A 23,518-nucleotide genomic window follows, 5' to 3' on the forward strand; every position below is an offset into this window, starting at 1 on the left:
GTTTTAATGTCTCTCCTTTTAGCTGGTGTAAAATAAAACTTCATGTACTTTTTAAAACATTATTTTTTAAAATCATTAAATTTTAAAATTTCAGAGCTTGATTTTTTTTGTCTTTAAGAGTTATGGTTCCTTACGTGTTAAACAGCATATGAAGTAAATTGAAGCTTACTATTTGCAGTAGTAAATTGAAAGTTCATATCTCAATAAGCAACACTCCTATTTGTTAATTTTTTGTCAAAGTTGTTTGTACGTATAATTTCTTTTCTCTAATTTCTCCAGTTACCACATTTTTTGCAGAGACTGGTGGCATGTCATACGTCTTACATATTCTACCTTTTTTGCTATCCACTTTTTTTTAAGGACACTGGAAATTTTGGCACTTTGTCAACATGACAGTGTGTTTTTTTTTACCCCTGTCTTGTGGCTGAGCCTTGGTGACAAATAGAGAGAGTGCATTTGTGGTGCTGCTATCTCAGCTGCGTTTTCCTGTTTGTACAGTGACAGAAATAGACAATGTACGTGCACATATTTCTTCCCTGATCTGGAACCTAAGGTATTCAGGATATTAAGAGTAGCCTGGGTTAAGTCAGAACTTAGGAAATAAGTTGATTGAGAAAGTTGTGTCTGATGGTTAGATAGATGTTTCTTTCTGTAAGAAGCCTTCTTTGTGGTCTAAGTGAAATCTGTTTGCTCGAGATTTTCTACTCCTTATGCATAGCAGATTCTCACTGATTAGCTTTGGGATCCCAGGTCCCTGATGGTATCTCTGTTTCCAGCCAAAAAGGTAACTTTCAATACTAAAATAATAAAATCAAAATTATCAGCATTTTTGTTATTCCTTGAACTCTTTATCTACAACAAACACAGCTTTCCAAAATCAGAACAAAATATGTCTGGTTTTTGAAGTTTTAATAGCCAGAGAACAATCAGGTAAGTCCTTCCAGGTGTACAGTTTATCAGACTTCAAAAATTAACTGTTTTTGCTGCTGTGGGAGAAACTTTGAAGACTAGGAATAATCAAAAAAGGAGTCAAAGGACAGGTAATGTCTCCAGATTATGAGGAGGAAGAAAATGTGCTTCAAACTTTTGCTATATATTCTATTTTTTATTTTTAAGTTAATGTGGTCAGTGTTTAGCTAGACAGAGGGAAATTAGAAATTAAAAATCACCTTGGAAATAATAATAGGAACTGAAGAAGAATGTAAGGGAGCTGCATAATTGAATTTAAACATTTTATAATATAATGAGTATTTTCTTGTAAAGACCTTACTAGTTTTATCTGGTTGAATTATTGGATGTAGTTGTACAACTGCATTCATACAGATATACAAAAAATTATATTTTAAGGGAGTTCCTCCTAAAGTGACTCTGACATTTATATTACAAATGCTTGAAATGTATTATTACTATTTTTACCATTAAAATATTTAATAATTTGGAGAATCACTGTAATAGCTATTTAAATAAACAAAAACAAGAAAAAAAAAAGGTTTGCTGTAACAGAGCTTTTACAGACAAATGCATTCCTCTCTATAGCCACAGCAGGTGGGAGTTTAATTATGTGCTCCAGAAGCAGTGATTAAGTACCTTCATGCAAAGGATTGCTGGCACTAGGATTTTATACCTTACTAAATCCCTTAACTGCCTACATAGTGTGTGAAAATAGCTGTTTTCAAGTATTTTTTTATTTTATTTTTATTTTATTGTAATATTTGATGAGTTGTTATTATAAGGGCAATTAAAAGGCATTGGAATGATAGTGTGGGTCAGCACTTAAAAATGTAAAGAGCTTCTTCACTGAGGCACTTAAGCTTGTGTTTGGTTCTTCCATCTGACCAGTTTACGAGCATAATGTGTGATATGGTAAAATAATTGTTAAATATATTTACTCCTACTCAGACTGAAAGAAGAAATAAGGATGCATATCTCATGAGGTAACATTCACTGATCTGACAAGGAAGCCCGAACTTGTTCTGAAAAATGATTTTATTTGAAATATCATTATGTATATGGTGTGTAGTAGCTGCCTTCCACTTGTTTGCTCAGCTATGAAAGAATTTATTTTGAACTGTATATTTTTTGTTTTGTAACAGGGTAGTTTGTGTTGGTGGAGATGGATCTGTCAGTGAAGTTGCTCATGGTCTACTGCTTAGAGCCCAGATAGATGCTGGAAAAAACACAGATTATGTATCAAACCCTGTTAGAGCACCAATTCCTCTTGGAGTAATACCAGCAGGTGAGAATAAAAGGTACTGTTACATTTTGTTAGTCATCTGTTTTAAGTCCCTCTGGCATGTTTTGCAGTTTTGGCTACTGAAGGCAGTTCTTGATGCTAAAGCTTCAGTTACTTAAGGGAATAAATGTCCTAAATTAGTGATTTAGATTGATTACAAATGACTAGATTTTAAATTGTAATGATAATTTATAGTAATGGCACAGATGAGCTCTTTGCCTGAAGGAAGAAGCTGAGGAAGAATAAAATAATTTTCAGCTGATTCACGCAAAGATCAAGTTTTGCCCTTATTTCCTGAGAGAAATGATACCATATGAAAACTTTGTTTTCTAGATTTTCCTTTCTTGGATCTCTCCTTTTTTTTTGGCAGGGTTTTCTCTTGGATTCATGCTTAGGGTCTATTTTAAAATGGTGTCCCACAAAAACATTTTGTGGATTATATTAAAAAAAAAATAATGTACTAAAAAAACCTGCTTTTTCTTTTCTTTACTCTTACAGACCTGAAAATCTCTACCTCTCTCTTGAAAAATCCTTTTGCTCCTTTGGTAACTTTTACTTACATCTTGTGGTGTGATTTTGGTTGGTTGGTTGCTTTTGGGGGGGTTGTGCATCCCTTCTCCTCACAATTTTTGTATTTGTCCTTATTGGAGTATAACTTGGCCCAGGCAGGAAGGTTTTAGGTGGAAGTGTGTCGTGGTTTAACCCCTACCAGCAGCCAAACCCCACACAGCCACTCGCTCACTTGCCCACCAGCAGTATCAGGGAGAGAATTGGAAAACTCATGGATTGAGGAAAAGACAGTTTAGTAGGTAAAGCAAAAGCTGTGCATATAAGCAAGCACACCAAGGAATTAATTCACTGCTTCCCATGGGCAGGCAGGTGTTCAGGATCTCCAGGAGAGCAGGGCCCCATCACTCATAACAGTGACTTGGGAAGACAAACGCCATCATTTCAAATGTCCCACACTTCCTGCTTATTCCCTCCACTTTATATATTGAGCATGATGTCATTTGGTCTGAAATATCCCTTTGGCTGGTTTGAGTCACCTGGCCTCTCTGTGTCTTCTCCCAGCCTCCCATGCACCCCCAACTTCCTTGCCAGTGTGGAAAACAGAAAGTCCTTGGCTCTTGCAGCAATAAAAAACCACCTCACTATATTTTCAACCCTGTGTTCAGCACAAATCCAAAACACAGTCTCATAGTAGCCACTGGGAAGAAAATTAACTCTAACCCAGCCAAAACAAGCACAAATCACTACAGTCAGAGTTGATTCTGGCCTGGAATATGAATCACTTCCCTTGAAAAGAGAAGGGACATTTTTGCATGGACACTACTCTCTGATGTGGATGTTTGACGTGACTACCTGATGTAGTTTCTCAGATGTTTCTAATTAATAAGGAAAAAATTCCTGCAGTCAGTTGAACAGGAAATTGCTATTTTGTTTGCTACAAAAAAATGGAGCAAGTCACTTTGAACTGAGTAAGCAAGATTTTAAATGCTTTGACTTGGTTTGCACTCACAAAAGCAGCATGAAGACAGGGACTAGTTGCTTGTAAAAGTGTGACATTACATTAGCTTTGTTCCGAGTTAAAAAAACCTTGGAAATGTATTTGTAAAAGAGGTAGCAATCTCAAAGACATGAAGCTAATGAATTTGAGTACAGCAGTTGGGCCATCACTTCAGTGATGTGAATCACTGTTCAGTTACTGTGAATGTCTTGATGGTGATGAGAATCTCTCCAGCACTTGACTCCATGTTGTGCTTAGGTCGCTGTGTCTCATCATTAGTGCTTATTCCCTTCAGTTTAAGACAAATATGTCATGATCAAAAAGGACCTGTAAACCCAAAAGTATGCTGTACAGCTTGTTACAAAAGGATGAGAAGAATTTCTAAAATTATATTGTGAGAAACTCCTTAATAAGTTCTTAAAAATAATCTATTGTTTATTTTATTTCCATATTGCTGATAATCCACAAGGTAGTCAGTTAGGAAACAGGTAAGTATGGTACTTCTTCTCATGAAGATGGAACTCAACGGTCAATTAATTTTTTTTTCCCCACCAGAAATCCATTGTACAGAAATAATAGGATTCCCCAGCTGAGTAGAAACAGCAACTGTATCACAGGATAGCGTTATGTGAGTGGCTTAAAAATCTGGTTTTAGCCTCTGTTATAAGTAGTTGAGACAGCATTTTGAACTTTCAGTCAACTTGATGGGAAGGAGATGCTCTTGAAGCAGTTTACCTCCTGAAGAGAAAGGTTCAGAGGGGTGTGTGTCCTTACTAAAATACTCTACTGAGCTGCCTTATTCTGGTCCAAATCAAATAGAGGAGATGTGGGGAAGCCTGCAGTTGTACTGTTGGCCATTAGCAAGACTGTTTGTTGCTATGGGAACTACTGCTAAGAAACTGTACAGAGGGGGAAATGGAGAAAGGGAGGGGGGAGCTGGAAGGACATTAAAAAAGCTATCCAGTTGTTACAGAACAAGAGACAATCTATATCTGATGGCTGTGAACCTTTTGGTCTGAAATGGTTCATTTAAATAAATTCATGATTTCCAATTAATTCAGAAAATAAAATATTACTGAGGGAGTGTTAATTTCTGTGATATTTCAGGCAAAGAACCAAAATGTTGGTGCAGTTTTCAACGGAATTTTAGCTATGCTTGACTAGGAAGTCATTACATCACATTTATCTGTTTGGATGGGGGAGACATTAACAGCCTTATGAATATTCATGTCGTCTGGTTAATTAAGTTAATTGTACTGCAGAAGTGCTTGCACTTCCAAGGACAATTTTTTTCTCTACAATTTCTGTTTGGTACCTTCATCAGTCATGCTTTACATGACCTGGAGATACTTTGTCCCTACTGTGATGCTTATTGCACATCTCGTAGGGAGGAGGTTGTAGGAAGTTGTTTGTAATGTCAGGAAAATGGGTTGATATTTTGAACAGAGTTGTACTTTTTGAGTAATAAAATCTTCTTTGTTTCTGTTCAAAAAAATGCAGGTGACAGAAATGCTTGAATTGTATGGATGAAACCTTTTTATAGTAAATTGAGTAGTTAGAGTGAGAACTGAAAATGTGACTAAGTGTGTGAGGGGTGCAAGCCATACAAGGGCATCGAAGTTAGTCTCTGTAGTAATATGATAATGTTCAGGGGAACCATCTCGTTATTGGTAAATAATAGCTTGAGCTTACACAGGGAAGAAAAAGTTTACGTGGGAGGAGGAATAATAGCATTAATACCATTATTATTGAATCACCACCTAAATCAGAAAAGCTTGTAGTATTACTTTTGTTTTCACTTTGTTTATAGGCTGCATGTTTTTGTTTTGCTTGTTTGTTTTGGGTTATTTTGTCTGCCATCCTGCTTGTATAGGACCTAGTTAATGAGACACATTATTCAGTCATTATTTGGATCAAAAATGCTGTTAGGAATGTACTAAGAGGGGTTTTTAGAGAATGTGACAAAACTGTGCTTGTTCTAGATTTTCAATTTGTAGAAGGGTGAATGTGGTATTTGTTTTTTAGCACAGATAGAACTTGTTTTATCTTCCTAGGAGTCCTGAAAGGGTGGGATTTTTCTTTGTTTACTTCTGCAAATGTTGATGAGCTCCACAGATTTAAGAGAAGGATGAAATTACTTGTGCCTATCCTGTTTAGTAGAAATGAGATTTAACTCTCATTAAAGTCAGTATGAAGATTGGTACTGACTTCAGCTGTGGTCATTTGGTATCTTGCTGCCATCTGTATTGATAAATTACTCTTAAATGAGGAACTGGACTTTTAAGACGTACCAAGCCTGATCTTCAGAAGTATATTCTGCCTTGTGCTCTCTTATTAACTTGATCTTCAGGGACAAAGAAGATTTTTTTTTTTTTCAGAATAACAACTTCCCTGTTTCAAGGAAATAAACATGATTAACCTGACTTGTGATGATCTGCTGCTTGTGTGTGTGATTTCCTTTGTTTTGGAGAGATACCCATAACAGTTGATAAGAGTTGTAAAATTTTGATTAAAGGAAATACTTGAGTATTTTTGAGTTATATCTTTAGCTAGCTTCATGGCAGAGCAGAATAAGTTGGATCTGGAAGTTAAATCTCTGAAGTCATTCAAACGTGAAATGGTGTTGTGCATATACTTGTAATATTTTGTGGAGAATTGCTTTTTAGGTCAAATGTAGGGGGTTTTGTAGCTTTTAGATATCTATTACCTCACTGAGGATGTACCTCACTTCCTTTATTTAGTAGGAACCTTGAGAGCCTTACTCAGAGCTCCTCTCTCTGATGTTATGTCCACTTTCCATGAAGTTCTGCATTATCTTCAGAGACTAAGATGCTTCGGGGACTTAACAGGGGATCTGTGAGATACTGAGGTTTCCAGTTATTTTATATTTTTTTATTGAGAGAAATTATTGAAAAAAAAATCAGAGGATGTATTCCTGAATAAGAATGACATGATACCTTTAGAGCTTTGTAATTATGTACATCAGTCTTTGCAAATTTAGGGGTTTTTTTCTATCAATAGTGTGACACCGAAGATAGCAGAGTTTTGGGATAAACAAAATTTTTCAATCTGGTACATGATGCTTTCAAAGTGTATATTTAAATATTGAGTACCTCTTGTTTGGAATGTGATAGTCTTTCCTTTTCCTCTCCTCTCTCTCCTAATTTTGAAAAACAAGTTTAAATGCTTCCATAAAACTTTAGGCAAATGTAGCATCCAGAATTGTCTGTTGCTTCTGTAGCATATTAAAGAATTCAAGCAACCAGAAAATAATTTGAAAACATATGTGAGATCATTTCTTTATGGGAATGTTAGGTTCTAAATTCTTCTATTATAATTTTTGTTCTTTTAATTAAACTGTCATTGAATTATTCATCCCTTAATCAATGATATGAAGAAATCAATATTCTGCTTGGTGGCAGGCCCTGGTTCTTTATTTTTCTGGAGGCTCTGCTGCTTGGCTAAGAAATGCAAGAGATGACAAAAATCAACTTTAAATTCTGTTAAAACTATACCCATTTAGGAAAGACATAACTATTCCTTCTTCAGAATTTAAAAAATAAATTGATGTTTAAAAGTCAGTTGATACACGGTATTTTATGTCCTAGACATTAAAGCAGAAGGGCAAAATTTACATATATATCTGTTTCTTGCACAGGTAAAGTGCCTTGACAGGCAGCAAACAGGCAATTTTTGTAAAGCTTTTTTCAACCCCCTTGTTTTTTATGGCACATATGAATGAATTTGCAGAGAAGATTTTATAGACCTCTGGAAGTTTTAAAGGTTTTAATTTAATACTATTAAGGATTTCTGCTGCTAACAAGACTACGTAATTTATGGGGAGGCTTTTTTTTTTTTTTTTAAATAAAGTAACTAAAAATGCTCTCTGTTTTTTTCTTGTTATTCTGTGTCTCATATTTTTACAGCAGTTTGTGTTCACTTTTACAGGTACTACTAATATTTTGGCCCATACGCTCTATGGTATTAAGCATGTGGTAACTGCAGCATTGCACATCATAATGGGTAAATATTTTTACATACATAGTCAGATTTTAAATAATAAAGCAGCATCTAGCAGTTTGCCCTAATAAGTTGTTCAGTAAAGGCATAGCATTATCCTTGGTTGCTATAAACTATATTGTAGGGCTTTTAAACCCAAATGATTCTATCCTGATTTATAGTGGACTGGAAAGGTTATCATTCCTTGTGTATAGTTCAGTAGCAAAGGCTGTGGACCTCATCTTCTGGTGACTAAAGTCTGCCATGGAATAATGTCTAATTTTGGTGTTTGTGCCCTATTGCTGATGTTCTTTTAATGCAAAAAGTAACCTTTTCCAGACTTGATTGTGTGAATCTGTGTAACACACAGAGTAATCAATGCAACGATTGGTTGGATTATTTTAATTTAATGTACCTGCTGAAGACAATATGAAAACACTTGAGGAAGTGATTACGATTGGACTTTTCAGGAAAGTATTGTCATATTTCTGAGAAAGTAGCATTCATCTTTTTAGCTCCAGGTACAGTTCTTTTAAATACTAACAGCTTTATAAGAAAGCTTTATTAGTAGAAAAAACTGTCTCACTTGCCATTTGGTCTGCGCAATAAATAGGGTTTTGAATGTGGAAATGCTAAAAGGAAAAACTAAGTTGCTAGTGCAAACCTTATTTTTGGGTCTTAGGAAGTAGCAAATACTTAGGCAATGCTAATATTACTTGCACAACAATTTTTCTTTAGGACTTTTTTTTTTTAATAAAAAAATAGAATAATGGGGCATGTCCATCTTGACTATCTGTTTTCTAGACCTTGCAGTCAGCAGTGGAAGAGCCTGTGCTCTATTTCTTAAATAGTCATATACAAGTCTTTACAGCCAAAATCTAAAACTGTCTTTTTTATAAAATCAGAAACATTCAATCTAATGGAAACTTCCGAGGTTCTATTACAGAAAAAATGTACATACCCTATCTTGAAGAGAATTAGATGTTTATATTCTATAACTGTAAACATGAATACATTTGAAACCTGTGTTTGAGTGCCCATATTTCCTCCAGTAGGATGTTCAATCATTATAGATATTTGGTGAAATGGTTGCAAATATTTATACAAATATTAGCAATATTACATTTTCTTTAATACTAATTATTAAAAATATGAATAGAATTAAGAGTCAGACCCTTTGCAGCCTTATGAATAGCTGAATTTTCACTATAACTAGCATTTTCAAGCACCTGAAATGACTACTTTTATAGAGTCTTAATTATATCTTGATTGATTCTGGTTTCCATTAGTAAACTTGATTTCCTAAAGAAAGAAGAGTCTGGAGATTTTTTTTCTCCCAGCTAAATTACGTGACAAAGAGATATTAAGTTGTATTTCTTGTGCAACACAGACGCTATTTTTAATTTCTGTTCTTTACCTTTGAAATTTTAGGACATATTCAGGCAGTAGATGTCTGTACCTTCAGTACTCCAAGCAAGCTGTTAAGGTTTGGGTTCTCAGCTATGTTTGGTTTTGGTGCGAGAACTCTGGCTTTGGCTGAAAAACACCGTTGGATGCCCTCCAGTCAGCGGAAGGATTTTGCTTTTATCAAAACACTGGCAGATCTCAGGTATGTCATAAGATGTTATATTTTTCTAGTATTTCTCATTTTCTTGAGGAAAATGCAATAATTAATGGGATAAAAATACAGGCAGCAGTAGTTTAGCTATCTTTATTGCAGACAGGTTTAAGTCAGATGTGATGTATATCCCTCTTACATGTTAAAGAGGAGATAAATTCTGTACATTCAACATTGTCTTAAAATCATCTTAACTTTTATCAAAGTCTGTCTAGCAGTCAGAGTATTGGTTTACATGATAGTAAATATTTTCTAGGCCAGAGGAATGTGAATTATCATTTCTACCTCTACAAATTCCACAGGAAGACTCTCATGAGAATGGCAGGTGAGTAAAACTGAGTCAAACAATTCCAAAGCTACAAAAATATGTCTGTGAAGATCAAATTGTACAGTTTCTTAGTTTTGTTCAAATTTAATCAACAGGCAAAAACAATCTTAAAAAAAATATTTATTTTGACAACTACAAACTTGCACACATTGTAAAGTGTTCCCTGTAGACTACGGCAGTCTTCCACTCAGTAGTATTGATTTGTTCTGTTCCATTAATATGTTACTTTTTTCTAAAGTATGTATTGTTTAAATGTGCAAAAATTACTTTAATTATTTTACCTACATGTTTCCATCCTTTTAGAAAGAAGAAAGAGAAAATAAAAGAAGGTGAGTTTTTACTTTTATGACTATTTAAAAACCAACTGTGGCTGATTAACTGGAGTAATATAGAATTACTCTGTTATATTTAGGTAGCAAGGATCAATGGCAGAAAATTCAGGGTCACTTCCTGAATGTGAGCATTATGGCAATCCCTTGTCTGTGTTCAATGGCACCAAGAGGCTTGGCACCTAATACGAGGTCAGTATGGGTTTAGAGAATTAGTCATGTCTATAAATTCTGACATCTTACCTTAAGACCTTGGCTTTTCCGAGAATATGAGCCTATGTTTAGGTAGTCTAGTCCCTCTGGAATGGGGGAGGGAGCATAGACTGCAGCAGACTCGATAATCCCAGGAATTGTAATCAGTTTTTGGATCAGGCAAATAAGGTCAAGCAGTCTAACTAGAATAATGAGTGGATAATTGCTGTGATTGAATTAGTTGGCAAGTCTGACTTAAAGAAGTAGTCATTGAGCAATCATCTGTCATAGGATTTGGCTATATGTGGAAACTTCATTCTTGGATTTTATTTTATTTTTTCAAATAGAAAGGTGCCCCTCATCTGCTTTACAGCCAGCAAAAATGAAATATGAGTCTTTTCCCCATGCTATTCACTCGTGGGGTTTTTTTTGTTTGGGTTGTTGTTGTTGTTGCTAGGTTGTTTGTTCATTTGTTTTGTGGTTGTTTTTGTTTTGGTTTTTTGTTTTCCCTCTGAACTTGAGAAATATAGCTTCTACATGCAGGGTGTTTTGGGAAACAAACGAGTATGTAACCTGGTTGTTGACATTGACTCGTTTACACTTTAGCTCATTGTTGAGGGTATGCTTTGTGGTGGCCCAAACAGTTATTAGCTGATAAATATGTGTACTTGATGTATCCAATTGGTGATTAAGCAGAACAGCAAGTACAAACTTTGCAGTTGCTATTGTGCCTGTGTGCAGGCATGTATGTTTATCAAAAAAACTCCAGCACTCAGGAAAGTTTATGGAATGAGTCTGTTTTGTTTCATTTGATTATCATTAGGTGAAAATAGAGAAGAATCAATGAGGTGTTTTTCTTCTAAACTACTGGTTCAACCAGCAGATTTTGACTTCTTGGAAACAATATAGAAACAAATACTTATGATGAAACTCTCACTGAGAAGTTTTCTTTGCTACTGGGATCATGTTTCTCCAGATAGTGCCATGATGCTATTGCTTCTTAGGAACTTTATTCTCCATTTAGTGCATTTGTATACCAGTCAGCAGAAAAATTCTGACAAGAATTGAAGAAATTATTTTCTTTTAGCTTTGCTTTCTCTTTCCATGTGTTCTGGCCCCTGTTTCTCAATGATGAAATTTTGTGACTACTCCATGCAATTATTGCAGGTTTGAATGAGCTTGTTTCTCTACCAGTGTAGCTTCTTGGTGGATCTCCCTGTCTTTTCATGTAAGGACATCCATTGTCCTTTCATCTCTTTTTAAAAATAATCTTAGGAGTGAAGTCAGCTAGTAGGGTAGGAAGGGTAGACTTTTCAAACAAGTGCTTCACTTGTCACAGTGAATAGCATATTGATTGTATGTCTTTTCAATATGAGAAACATCAGTGTTGCACTAATTGTTAGAGACTCTAGACCAACTATAGAAGGAACTCAGCTAGGTTTCTTCTCTCTCTCCTATTTCCCCAAGAAGTTTCTGCCATGGGAAGACATTTGAAGTGGAATGAAAGCTTTGGCTGCTGCCTGTAACTCCAGTTACGCTGGTCTAAATTTGGAGAAACACGTCAAGATACATTTAACTGTGTGCACTGTGTGAGCTGTGTGGGACGTGTGTTTCTCACAGCATCAGTGTTGCACTTCACTGCAGATTGGGCTTTCAAGAGAATTAATGGGAATTCGTAGTCATTTTTGAAGCTGAAAGGCCACAGAGCTGAATGCATTGCCCAGTAGCCTGCTCTCCCTTTTATTGAAACAAATATGATAGGGAGGCAATTTTTTAAATGTCACCATCACTGTTTTCTCAATCAGCAAAGTAATCCTATGCCAGGTGACTTGTTTAATGTCTCTATAAAAATTACTCTCCTAGGCAGGAGATTTGTCTCTATAACTCAAATGGGATGTAGGCACAATTGAATTGAGATTTGAGTTGTTAGGTTCTGTCTCAAAATACACATGAAGGAATCTACAAATTGATACTGGCTCATTGTCTGACCCAAAATCTCAAAGATGCTAAAATACCCATGGTGACTGCATGCCTAGAACCACTGAGCATCTGCACCGTAGGGTCTTGTCTTGTTTAATCTCTAGTATGTGACTGTTTTATCTAGTACAAAATTCTCTTAGTCTTTTATGTGCTTTGTGAAATATGTAAATAGAACTGTACTAAGAACTACTAAGAGAGTTTGCATAGTGGCACAGTTGAAGATCAAAATCTTTGTGAGGGCAGCGTGAATGTTTAGTGGAGGGGGTGAATGAACCCATCTGCACTGGGGTGTACAATGGGGGTGTGCTTGCAGGCACTGTGGGATTGTTTTCTTGGTAAAGCTTTGCCTCGCAGCACTCTTGGTAATTGTTATGTTTCAATGGAGAGAAAAGTAAAAACATAAATTTGTGATCCCCAGTGTTTAAAAACCATCTGTTAATTAGAAAAGAAATGTTTTCTTAGATTATATTATTGTGTTCAATACATTATGGATATTGATAAGGGAGTAGAATTTTATTATTACACTGTATGATACAAATATATCTGATAAATAACCCCAATGTGTAGTTTAGATTGATCTATGACTGGGGCTTGGCAAAAAGATGTTAAAAAAAAAATTGACACTATTCTATTAATTTACTCTTGTTGGCTTTCTTTTATTTTCTTTTTAATCTAGACTGTTGAAGAGCCTGTCAAACTTCCAAATTAATGAATATTCTTTTGGGAACTAAATTGGTCTTCTTTTCAGGTTGAATAATGGAAGCATGGCTCTTATTGTTGTACAAAATACTTCTCGAACAGAGTTTATAAAGCATCTGAAAAGATACACCAGCGTAAAAAATCAGGTACTGTTAATTTCTTTCTGGTGATTATAAAAAGAACAGTTAATCACAAAAGTAGACAGGCTGCAAGAGTTAATGTTAGCATCCTCATAAGGAGACTTAGCTTCCTGTCAGAATACATTAGCCCCCTTTTTATCTGATTTTTTTTCTTTTTTTTAAATCACTAGACTAATACAGATTAGCCTATTTCAGTCCATCTGTTGTGGTTTAAATTGTATTTGTGTTGTACCATAGTTTCATGGGTGTAAAGCCCTTCCACCACAATAAGGAAATCCATGCTGTGTCAGAATTTTGTGTAGTACAGAGATCAAGAACACAGACTAGGGGGGCATCATGCAGCTCTGTCAGAAATTGGTAAAGTTCATAATTTTAGCAGATCACTGCATGCTGTGCTGGTGGCAGTGGATTATGAGCGTTGATTTTTAGCAGGTATGTATTCCATCTAGTTATGAATGTTTGCAGAACTGCATTTCAGAATTGTGGTCATTATTCTGTCTTTGAAGAGAAGAATGAAGCATCCAAACACAGATTTTATTGCTGTCCTAAAGACCCACTGCATAGCCTAACAAATATTCCAGGATTATGTGAAATTACTTTAACAGGAAGGTTGGTGTTTGAATTCATCAACAGTCAGAGAGTTTGGGGGAGAGGTGGATAAGAATTCCATGTGACAGCACTAACAGCTGAGCATAGGAAATAGTTTAAGCTTTTCAGTTATGCTTTTGGAGGAAGGCCTTGCTTTTCTCTCTGCCTTTGTGTTTAGAAATCAGACAAGGAGATGTAGGCCCTACTTCACATTTAAGATGACCATTTACTAGAGTTCTAACTAGCCTGGTTTCAGACAAGATTACTGGTAAAGATGAACAGAGCACTGGAAAAAATCTGCTTGGACTAAACACTTCCTGAAAGTATTTGGCATGTGCAAAATGTACCACCTCACCTGTAGATTGATTGAGCCCAATATGGGAATGCAAACGGAACAGTACTGTTTTTTATGAAGCAATACTTAGGATAAAAAAACCCAAGTTAATATATAAATGCTAGCTGGAATATATAATGGCTCATGTGGTCAAAGTTCAAGTTAAATGTTCCCATTTACTTTAGATAAAAAAAAAAAAGGCTAGCTTTCCAGCTTTTTAATTTCAAGTAATCCAGTATGTTGCTAAGATACCACCTCTATCTTTCATCCTCATTTAATATATATCTGTGTTTGGTTTAGTTCAATTTTCCCTTTGTTGAGACCTACACAGTTCAAGAAGTAAAAGTACAACCAAGGCTTAAAAGTGGACAGGATGCCAAAGAAAATACAGATCTGAATGCTGCTTCTGCAGAAGGAAATTACCCCTGGAATATAGATGGAGATTTAATGAAAGAAGCATCAGAAGTTCATGTTCGGTAAGGTTAAATATTGCATTTAGGGACCATATACCTCTAACAGATTAGTTAAATGTCTTGCTTCTGTATATAATACAAATAACATGAAAATTAGCTGCTCTTAGAATAGTACTGTTGTGGTTAGAAAGCAGCACGTGTAAGGTTAAGAAAAACATGTAGTTCTTCAATTGTGGGAAACTTAATGCTGCTTGAGAATAGTTTCCATATCTAGTATCTAAGAAAGAGGTTACAAATACATGGGGGAAAAGGAGAATTATCAGTGAAATGAAATGGGCAGTAGCTCATTTTTCTGCAATGCACACAGGATTAGTTGAAGGCACAGAGCTTGGAGTAGCAGTCTGGAATGTAAAATAAAAGGTAGATCTTGTTATAGGATATATGGTTCTAAAGATGACGCTATAGGAATTGTCAGAATGTAATTCACCCTGATTTATTTCCATATAGCAGCTCATACATATTTGTTCTTCCCCTCAACCTCAAAAAGCAGCACACCCATTGCAAGAGTTGATGATGTTTGATTAAGTTTGACTTCCTTGCTTCACAGGGTCCATCCTCAACTTATTGATCTCTACGGAGTGAACACTGATGACCTGGAGAGTTCCCAAGCAACGTGCAACTGCATATAGAAGGGATGCACTGCAAGTTCTGTAAGAATCCTTTTCTCACCTCTATGCAAAGTTTTCCAAGGTGCTGGACTTGCACTCACTGATGTCAGTTGTTGTAGCAGAAGCTTAACTGGGTTGTTTGTAGTATTTCTGGTTTTAAATTCCTATCAAGTTATATATTTTTACCAGGTTGTATTTCACTGTGTAGAAGCTGTTAGGCTTAACAAGAAAAAAAATGAAAATTGATTATATTGGTCTCTTACAAATTTGAGGTTCAAGAAGTGTCCACCAGAGTAGGAGAAAATATCTTTTTTTCTTTAAAGTTATTCTAGATTTTTTTAGTATGAGATACTTTTAAGTCTGCTGCTGCTATCCATGTTGTCAGATGACTCAGTTCAACTAGAGCTGGCAAATGTAGGTATGGTACCCCCTCATGCTGAAGAATGGTGGCAAAATATAGATTTATGTATTTATTTTTTTAATCCAGTACTTCTATTTCTAGTTATGATTTTTAATGTTGCCTTAATATATTTGCTTTCAAAATGTTTCTAGGCAAATAATATAAAAGACTATGCTGATATCCTTTACAACTTTTCTTTGTTCAAGTGTATTTTAAAAACTACTCTTTGTACAAAATAAATATTTTCTCTACCCTAGAACTGAGATGTTATTCAGCATAGTTTTCTGTGTTGCTGAAAATAAAATTATGATAAATAACTTATGACTTGACTTAAATGCTTCTAATTTCCTTATAGGGTCTAAACAAAAATTTTATGAGTGTTTTTTTGGTAACTTATTTAATACTTAATACAATTATTTGAGATGACAGCAAATTAAGACTATATTCTTTCTGGGAACTGGCTTTTTCTGAGATGATGAAAAGTAGCAGACCAACATGTTTTTCCATCTGCAGGACCATGGGGATAACAAATGTTTTCCTGGTCAGTCATCTATGAATCGTTCAGAAGGCAGCTGACAAATAATGGTATGAAAGCTGCACAGTCATGGCTAGAAGGAGTTGGTTTAAGTTCTTTCCTCAGTAAGCAGTCGAGTGTAATGTGAAATCCAGTCCTTTAAAGTTGTTGCTAAATCACGGGCTTAAGCTTTTACAAGAGATCTATAGCTACCATATGACTTTAAATACTACTTGTGAAAAAGTCTTACTTGTGCTAAATACACAAGACAAAGAAGTACTACACTTAAAGTACTGCAGATGATGAATTAGCTCTTAAGAACAAGCTGTTACCTGTTGTCTAAGTCACAGTGAACAGTCTCCAGTTAAAACTGATCCTGTATCCCATCAAATATTTTTAACATGCTGACAATTCAAGCTAATCTTCCTGAAGTTGTCTAAAAAGGCAATTCTAGCAACAGTTAGTAGATTTAACTGTAATTAAATAAGTGAAAATTAACAAAATAATTTAACTGGCAGAAGAAACAGCATTCGTGCATTTAACTTTTTTGGGTTCTTTTTAATAAAATGAAATCAAGTGATACTTTATAATCTTCCCACCATCAGGACATTGTACATTCATTTTTTATCAACTTCGTTTATAAAAGCTTCAAAATTTTGCTTTATATCCTAAGAACAGGCAGCCAACGTTTACATGTTAACAATCAAATCTGAATAGGAAGTGTACAGTTTCCAAGGCAACATTATCTCACGTACTGACTTAAGTAAACTGTTTCAAAGAGAAATAAAAAGCTTTGGTTTCACTTCTTTGCATTGTTTGTATGCAAAAGAACATTAATGCTTCTTCCAGTATTTGAGGTATATTTTTCACAGTAATGTCAAACTAATTTCTATTCAAAGGTTTTTTGGTTAAAGTGCAAAAATTCACTAAAGCCATATGGAAGATAAGCATTTTGTATACATTTTCAGACTTGCAAGAATATATTTCATTCTTGACATACTTTATTTTGACTTTTAAAAAAAATATATGCACATTCATTTGTCCTTGCACTGTAGAAGGTTTTAGAGGAAAACATACTTTGGAGTGATCCACACCTTTGGCATCAAATGCAGTGAAAGGAAATCAGAAAATGGTCCCCACTACCTTTAGAATCTGTGGACAACGTGGCTTTTATGGCACCAAGCACTCTATTAGCAGTAGCGCTTGCTGAAGGCACTCTTTGTAGCTTTTGATTGTCAGGCTAATTCCTTTATGATGGTGCAGCTTCAAAGTGTATGTACAGATGACAGACAGTTCTCCTTACAGTTCAGAAAGACATCAAAGGCCAGGCCAGAAAGGCCACGCTGCACATTGCTGTTGGAATAACTAATCGAAGGAGTTGTACATTCTCCAGTTGTACTGGGGAGCAAAGTAACGTTTTCTTCCCTGGATTGTACTATTTCACCAAAGCTAGGTGGCAGTGTGAACTTAGCTAGCTGAAGAAACTTCCTGCAGTAGCAGAGCAGTGGTTTGATCCATGTTTCTGTTCAGACATTTGCCTTCCCACTGCATGGCTGCTGAGGGTGCCTGTTTAGAGAGTATTTATGTGACAGCTTCACAAGAACCCAAGCTAGCTCTCCAATTGACTTCCTTATTAAGTACTTTCAGGTTAAGGTTGGTAGATCTAAAGATAAAATTTGGCCCATTAAGGTTGGCAGTTGGTGTCTCTTGGGTATGCATGTCTCTGTTTTGTCAGGTGAAGTCTGTCTGGTTTTTTTTTCAGGTTCTGGAAGAATGCCAGCACTAAATACTACTAGGATAAGTACTATAGAAAAATCTTTAAATAAATAAAAATAAATACTTGCTTTAAAAAACCCCACATAGAAATAATTAATTGGAAAAGTCCAGAACATCATGGCAGCACTATCTGAGGAAAGGATGAAACAAATAGTTCTGTCATGTTTGCAAGTACCATGTTAAAGATGGCAACAAATTATGATTTACAATGCTTTTCTCTACAGCTGCATATCCAGGCTACCCCACATAATTCCCTGCTCTGAATCCACCCTTGACCTTCCTGGTTCTGGCTTGCCTGGGTGTCTAAGTCTCTTCAATGATGTGGCTGTGCCTGTGAAGCCAAAGCTTATGAGGTTACCTTCAGAAGCCCGAGAGAGCTTCTGACAGCCCTCTTCTACATCCATGTGCTCTACTTACAGTCCTTCTATTGGTTTAAGCTAATTTACCTTGTTAAACTGCCAAAGCAAGATGAGAGAGGATTTCTTCTTGAATGTCTAATCCAAATATTATTGAAACTTCAAAATTACTAGAATAACTCATGCTAATGTGTTTGAAATCCGACTTTCCAGGATTGGCCAAAAATTATTACTTTCTCAAAATACTTCTTTCCAATAAGTAATTTTTCTTCTCTTTAGTGTTCTTCTGTCTGTTTGAAACCACATGTATATATATAGCATTTCAAATACTACTGTGAGACTTCAGAACCAACTGTTTTTCCACTTTCATATTAGAACAACAGTACTGTAAGGTGTAGTCCTCCATACAGTTCAAGGAAATAAAGTGTGTTTGTAAGAGCAAGTGCGCTCAAGGCCTAGTTTTCTTGTTGCTGATGTTTCTTCTGTGAATTAACCTGCATCTTAATTTCTTCATTTTAAAATCAAATGTTTATTTGCCATCTTAGTCATCTTTGTTCCCAGTTGTAAAACTCCAGCTGCCTCTTCTGTTCGTGTCTTGAGGGACTGGTTTGTATTGCCTTTTGAAAAAGCCAATCTGAAATACATAATTTTGGAATCTGTTGTCAGCAACTCTTGGTTATCAAATCTAAGTCATCATAAAAGATGAATGAAAATAAAAATACCTATGTATGGCATTTATGTATTATGCTATTTGCCATTGCTCTGTCATACAAAGTAATCAAGTGTTACTCATCAATCAAAAAAGTAGGTTTGCTTTTTCTTTTTTTACTTTTTGGGAGGCTAATGCTCTTCTGCAAGAAGTAAGGATATAGGGGCTTGTGAATTGTAACAGTCCACTGAATCCAATATATTTAAAAATGTGAAACAGTAATAAAACTTTCCTGTTAAATTTAATTTCTACACTTCCATGAAAAAATGATGGATGAAGAAAATCTCCACTTCGGTAAAGAAGTGAACAATCTCTTAATGGCTTGTCAGAGAAGCTGCATCTCTCATGGTTTTCTCTTTTACTTATGCACAGAATTTTTTTAGTATTTATATTGCAGTTTGAAATCTTGAACATTTTATTCTGGTATGAAACTGTTGCAGATTATTAGTCATCACATGTCAAGTGACAGTAAATGTGGAGCACCACCCCACAAAAATGATTCATTAAATTACACAAATAATTTGCAAACATGAGATGTCATATAAGGCACTGTAAAAGGATTTGTGGTGTTGAATAACAGAAAATGTAGAATATGCAGAAGATAAAATGGAGAAGTACTTTTGAAAAAACACAAGTTACAGGAGGAATTATCTTTCTTTAGAAAGGACAGATCATAATAAAATGTTATTTATCCTTTAACCTGCATTAACAGATCCAAAAATCCTCCAACAGTGTGAATTCCTGACTTGAGAACAACTAAGAAATACTGAAAACCTACCTTCCATAATATAAATGAAAGAAGCAAAAACAAGGTAACACCAATTATTAAGCCTATGGCAATAATTAGCACAGTAACATGGTATTTTGGCTTTAGGTGGTGCATTCCTTCCAAATAGACCTGGAAAACAGAAAATAAGTTTAGTGCTAACTGATTATTTTTATTTTTTCGCCCCTAAACAATACTAAAACAAACTAGGAAAAATAGTTACATTCTCAAGTAATTAATAGTATATTCATTGCCTGAGTATGGATATGCAAAGAATTCCACAATTTTAATTGCCGTTGGTTTTTCTACTTTAACAAGTTTATCACAAATTCATTAAGAGAATCCTTACATATGCAACTTGCTTGTCCTTGTGTAGTTCAATAACTTTTGCATTTTTTTCTGGCCAGGCTGTTGCTCTTACTTCAAACTTCAATGCTGATGCATCATCCTGATTAAAAAAAATAATTCTATCTTTTAAAAAATAACTTCAACACGTTGATTCCTGCCAATCAGAAACAGTAACACAGCTGCTCACAGAAACAGAATCTCATAAAAACACACAATGGTGCCTTTTTCTGATCACAAAAGAAATTAGACCAGAAGCTGGAATGAAGCCAGGTTGGATTTTACTTGAGTCCACATCCACACTGCTTTTCTTAGAAAAGTACAATTATGAGTTGAAATTAAATCCCAATCCCACATAACCCAACCAGAATAGGCAAAGCAATACATACCATAAAAAAAAGTGATAAACTAAAATACATATTTTTCAGTGGTTTTCATTTTTCATACAACACCTTGAGCCTTAGCATTGAAAACATAAAATAGGTTAAAACCCCAAAGCTTTATATTTAATCATACTGTTTGCAAAAATAGATTAATAACTAGAATTTGTATGATGAGAATACTGCAAATATGTCCTGAAATATTCCCATCAACTATGAAAAATTTATGTGTTACCATTTCTAAAAGTGAAGGAGTAGCCTCCAGATGCAACTGAACAGTCGCTTCTTTTCCACTTTCCATGTTGCCAAGATTGCAATGTATTTGTAAGCAAAGGCTGTCATTTTTCATGCAGTACTGTAGAAGGGAGGGAAAGGTTAAAACTAAAGTTATCGACTTTATAATCTTAGTATTAAAGACACTCAGGAACTGAGTAAAATAAAAAGATCTATGTTTGTTCTTGAAAACTGAGGGTGTAACTCCAGGTTGTCATCCATCACTGTCAGTCCATAGGTGCTAAAGGTACAGTAATAAGGGACCAACCCAATTGTTATAAAAAACATATCATTTTTCTAAAAAATTCAAGTTTTTGTAGACTGAAAAAGAATGATTTTCATAATTTGTTTATATGTTTGGTTGGGAGTTTTTTTGCACTGTTATTTCAAATTAGCTTTTTTCAATAACGATAAATGACAATAACTCTGTGCTATCCAGTACAAACAGTAAAATTAGTTGATCCTTACACCTGTACACTGACAGTGTAAGCTGGCACCACTTCACTCAGCTTTGGAGAAGACAAAATGTACATCATTATATTCTTTATCCAGCAGTACAATGCTGAACTACTGATTTGATATTCTAGTGCAGGCTGCCTCTGAATCCCTGAACTGGTATACCTTGTAATGTGCTCACTTAAAAGTCCCAAACTAGCATTTAAAAAATGTTCAGCTTTTTTTTTTTTTTTAAGATGAAAGATTAAAAAACACTGTACTTCATCAAAATCAAGTTGCAGGACACAGATTTCTGTGAGAACAAATCCTCAGCAGGGCAACACTAAAATAACAATTCTGATTTGGACGGCGCAGTCGAGTATCTGATCTCCAGCAGGGTCCTTGAGTAGGTACAGAGGGATGAGCTGGAACTGGCCAGGCACATATGACATTCTTCACAACCTCCCAAATATTTTTAATAAGAACTTCCCAGCCAAAAATGATTTCCATATATTTTGTAATTCTTATGGACTTTCAGTCCCATTAACTTGCAGTGTCTTTCTTGGAATTCACTTATTTTTAGCATCCATAACACCCTTAAGGAAGAACTTCAACCATGAGTACTACTTTTGTGGTTTTCTTACCTAGCTCCTACTAGTTACATTTGATGGCACTTTTTTGGTGTGGAAAAGACAGTATTTGATCTGCATACTTCATGTAATTAAGATAAAGCCTGATTCTGCCTCATGCATCATTTTCTATTTGTTATTGAATGTCCTCTGCTACCCTGTTTGCCTGCTCCTTCAGTTACACACCCCTTTGGCAGTTCTTTTTAGGTGACTGTCATCCACTGACTTCAGCAACGTGTCATTAATCAACTTTCTCATTTCAGTTCTCACCTCTTTTACTAAAGTCACTTATGACTACACTGAACTTACCACAGGTCCCACCACAAATCCTTGGAAGACTGCTCTGTTGACCTCATTATATAAGATGTACTGTTGTCTAAAGGCTTATTCATACAGTCATTTATTTCCCACTGATGCTAAAAGACAGACCTTACCATTTGTCTCTTAGTAGGCTTTGAAAAGAAAGTGACGACATCCTTTAATATATTTTCATGTTTTTCTGCTGCAGTACAGTTTCTGGAATATTTATTATAGTAGCACTCTCCAACTGTTGTCTGGAAATAAATATAACATCATTACTTTTAGAATTTAAATATCAGATCATAATCAAAATACAGATTTCTGAAAGGTTCAAAAGAAATATAAATTTTATTTTCAGAATTCTGAAACATATGGGGCTGAAGATAATCCTGTTCTTGTTCATTCTGCTTCACCACAGCTAGCAAATCAAACTCTTACCTAGTTGGCTATGCTCTGCTTCTCTTTTTCATAGAATTCATATAGCTAATAATATATGTTGAACCTGTGCTTACCTTGATATTCAATGTGTTGAATAATTTGAAGTCCCTGGGTGGAAAAGCATTTGGTATCGTTATCTCTAAGTTAGTGTTTGGAGACATGCTTGGTCCTGCACTGATAACCTTGTGGGGAAAAGTGTTATACAGTTAAAGCTTCAATGGTAGCTACTCAAGTAACAAATATATATATATATAACTACAAAAAGAACTTCACAGAATGGGGTAGCACCTGTGCTGTTATGCTGTCATGAAAGTGGGTTCTGCTGGGAGTTCTAACATTTAGTTTCATTCGTTCTGAAGGCTTACTGAACCCTTCGCTCCTCTGAAGCCAATGAGTAAGTAGAGCTAATCTGTGATGACTACCCTGAGGTCATACAGCCTGTTCCAGGAGAATATGGAAAAGGAACTAGGAGAGATTTATGTCTAAATTCCTGCTTTTAATCCACTGGAGACAAATTTGATACCTACAGATCCTCTTATAAGAAGCTCCTAGTTCCTTTTCCTTACTGTAAGATAATTCTTTTTTAAGTGTTTCTTAATAGAAAAAGTGGCAAGTCAAAACTGCTCTACCACTTTCAATCCTGCCTGTGCTAAGAATTTTTGTTCTGATCATTCAGTGGAAGATTTTCCAGGCCAAAAAAATGTGTTCTAAGAGGGATTAACAGCAACTTCCCACCTCCAATGCACAAGTTACTTACTGTGCCCTTGTACTCTTAAGAAGTTCCTTTACTGACTGCAGAGACTGTCACTAGATACATTAAGCATTAACCTTCAAAACAAGGATGACAGGATTTACAAAGGAAAATTCTTACATGGAAAGTGAAGTTGATATTCTCCTTCATACATGTAACTGGTGAATCTTTCTCTTCTGTTCCATAAACAAACACAGCTGGTGACACAAACCTACAATGGTTTAGAAGTTGTTAATTAATGGAATTGCTGTATATCCTTAGCATAACCTCCTGTTCCATGCTACCTCCAGTAAGATTGGTTCAAAGAAAATACCCAAGTTTGCATTTGAGTAAAGCTAGGAACAGAGAGTAGAAATCCTCTACCTTTGGAGTAAGAATTATCTGCATTTTTACTCTTCCCTCTTAAAAAGGCAGATGA

General features: G+C 35.3%; 2 protein-coding genes across 2 annotated transcripts in view; one reads left to right on the top strand and one right to left on the bottom strand.

Annotated features, from left to right (window-relative positions):
- Window positions 1–17,267, top strand: part of CERKL (ceramide kinase like) — a 52,892-nt gene extending 35,625 nt beyond the window's left edge. Inside the window, exons 4-11 of the mRNA XM_017838802.1 lie at window positions 7,689–7,763; window positions 9,171–9,348; window positions 9,614–9,682; window positions 9,989–10,014; window positions 10,098–10,206; window positions 12,935–13,031; window positions 14,248–14,423; window positions 14,968–17,267. Of these exons, the coding sequence (XP_017694291.1) occupies window positions 7,689–7,763; window positions 9,171–9,348; window positions 9,614–9,682; window positions 9,989–10,014; window positions 10,098–10,206; window positions 12,935–13,031; window positions 14,248–14,423; window positions 14,968–15,049 (812 nt within the window). The 3' untranslated portion in view covers window positions 15,050–17,267. The remainder of the gene's footprint in view (window positions 1–7,688; window positions 7,764–9,170; window positions 9,349–9,613; window positions 9,683–9,988; window positions 10,015–10,097; window positions 10,207–12,934; window positions 13,032–14,247; window positions 14,424–14,967) is intronic.
- Window positions 17,268–17,624: 357 nt separating this feature from the next.
- The window catches only part of ITGA4 (integrin subunit alpha 4), a 35,858-nt gene continuing 29,964 nt past the window's right edge, over window positions 17,625–23,518 (bottom strand). Inside the window, exons 22-28 of the mRNA XM_017838791.1 lie at window positions 23,221–23,311; window positions 22,424–22,531; window positions 22,046–22,165; window positions 20,510–20,629; window positions 19,899–19,997; window positions 19,562–19,681; window positions 17,625–18,708 (exon numbers count right to left, since the gene is read on the bottom strand). Coding sequence (XP_017694280.1) covers window positions 18,616–18,708; window positions 19,562–19,681; window positions 19,899–19,997; window positions 20,510–20,629; window positions 22,046–22,165; window positions 22,424–22,531; window positions 23,221–23,311 — 751 coding nt within the window. The 3' untranslated portion in view covers window positions 17,625–18,615. The remainder of the gene's footprint in view (window positions 18,709–19,561; window positions 19,682–19,898; window positions 19,998–20,509; window positions 20,630–22,045; window positions 22,166–22,423; window positions 22,532–23,220; window positions 23,312–23,518) is intronic.

The sequence above is a fragment of the Lepidothrix coronata genome, unplaced genomic scaffold, assembly GCF_001604755.1.
Source record: "Lepidothrix coronata isolate B3197 unplaced genomic scaffold, Lepidothrix_coronata-1.0 Scaffold7, whole genome shotgun sequence".
In the NCBI taxonomy this organism is placed as follows: Eukaryota; Metazoa; Chordata; class Aves; order Passeriformes; family Pipridae; genus Lepidothrix; species Lepidothrix coronata.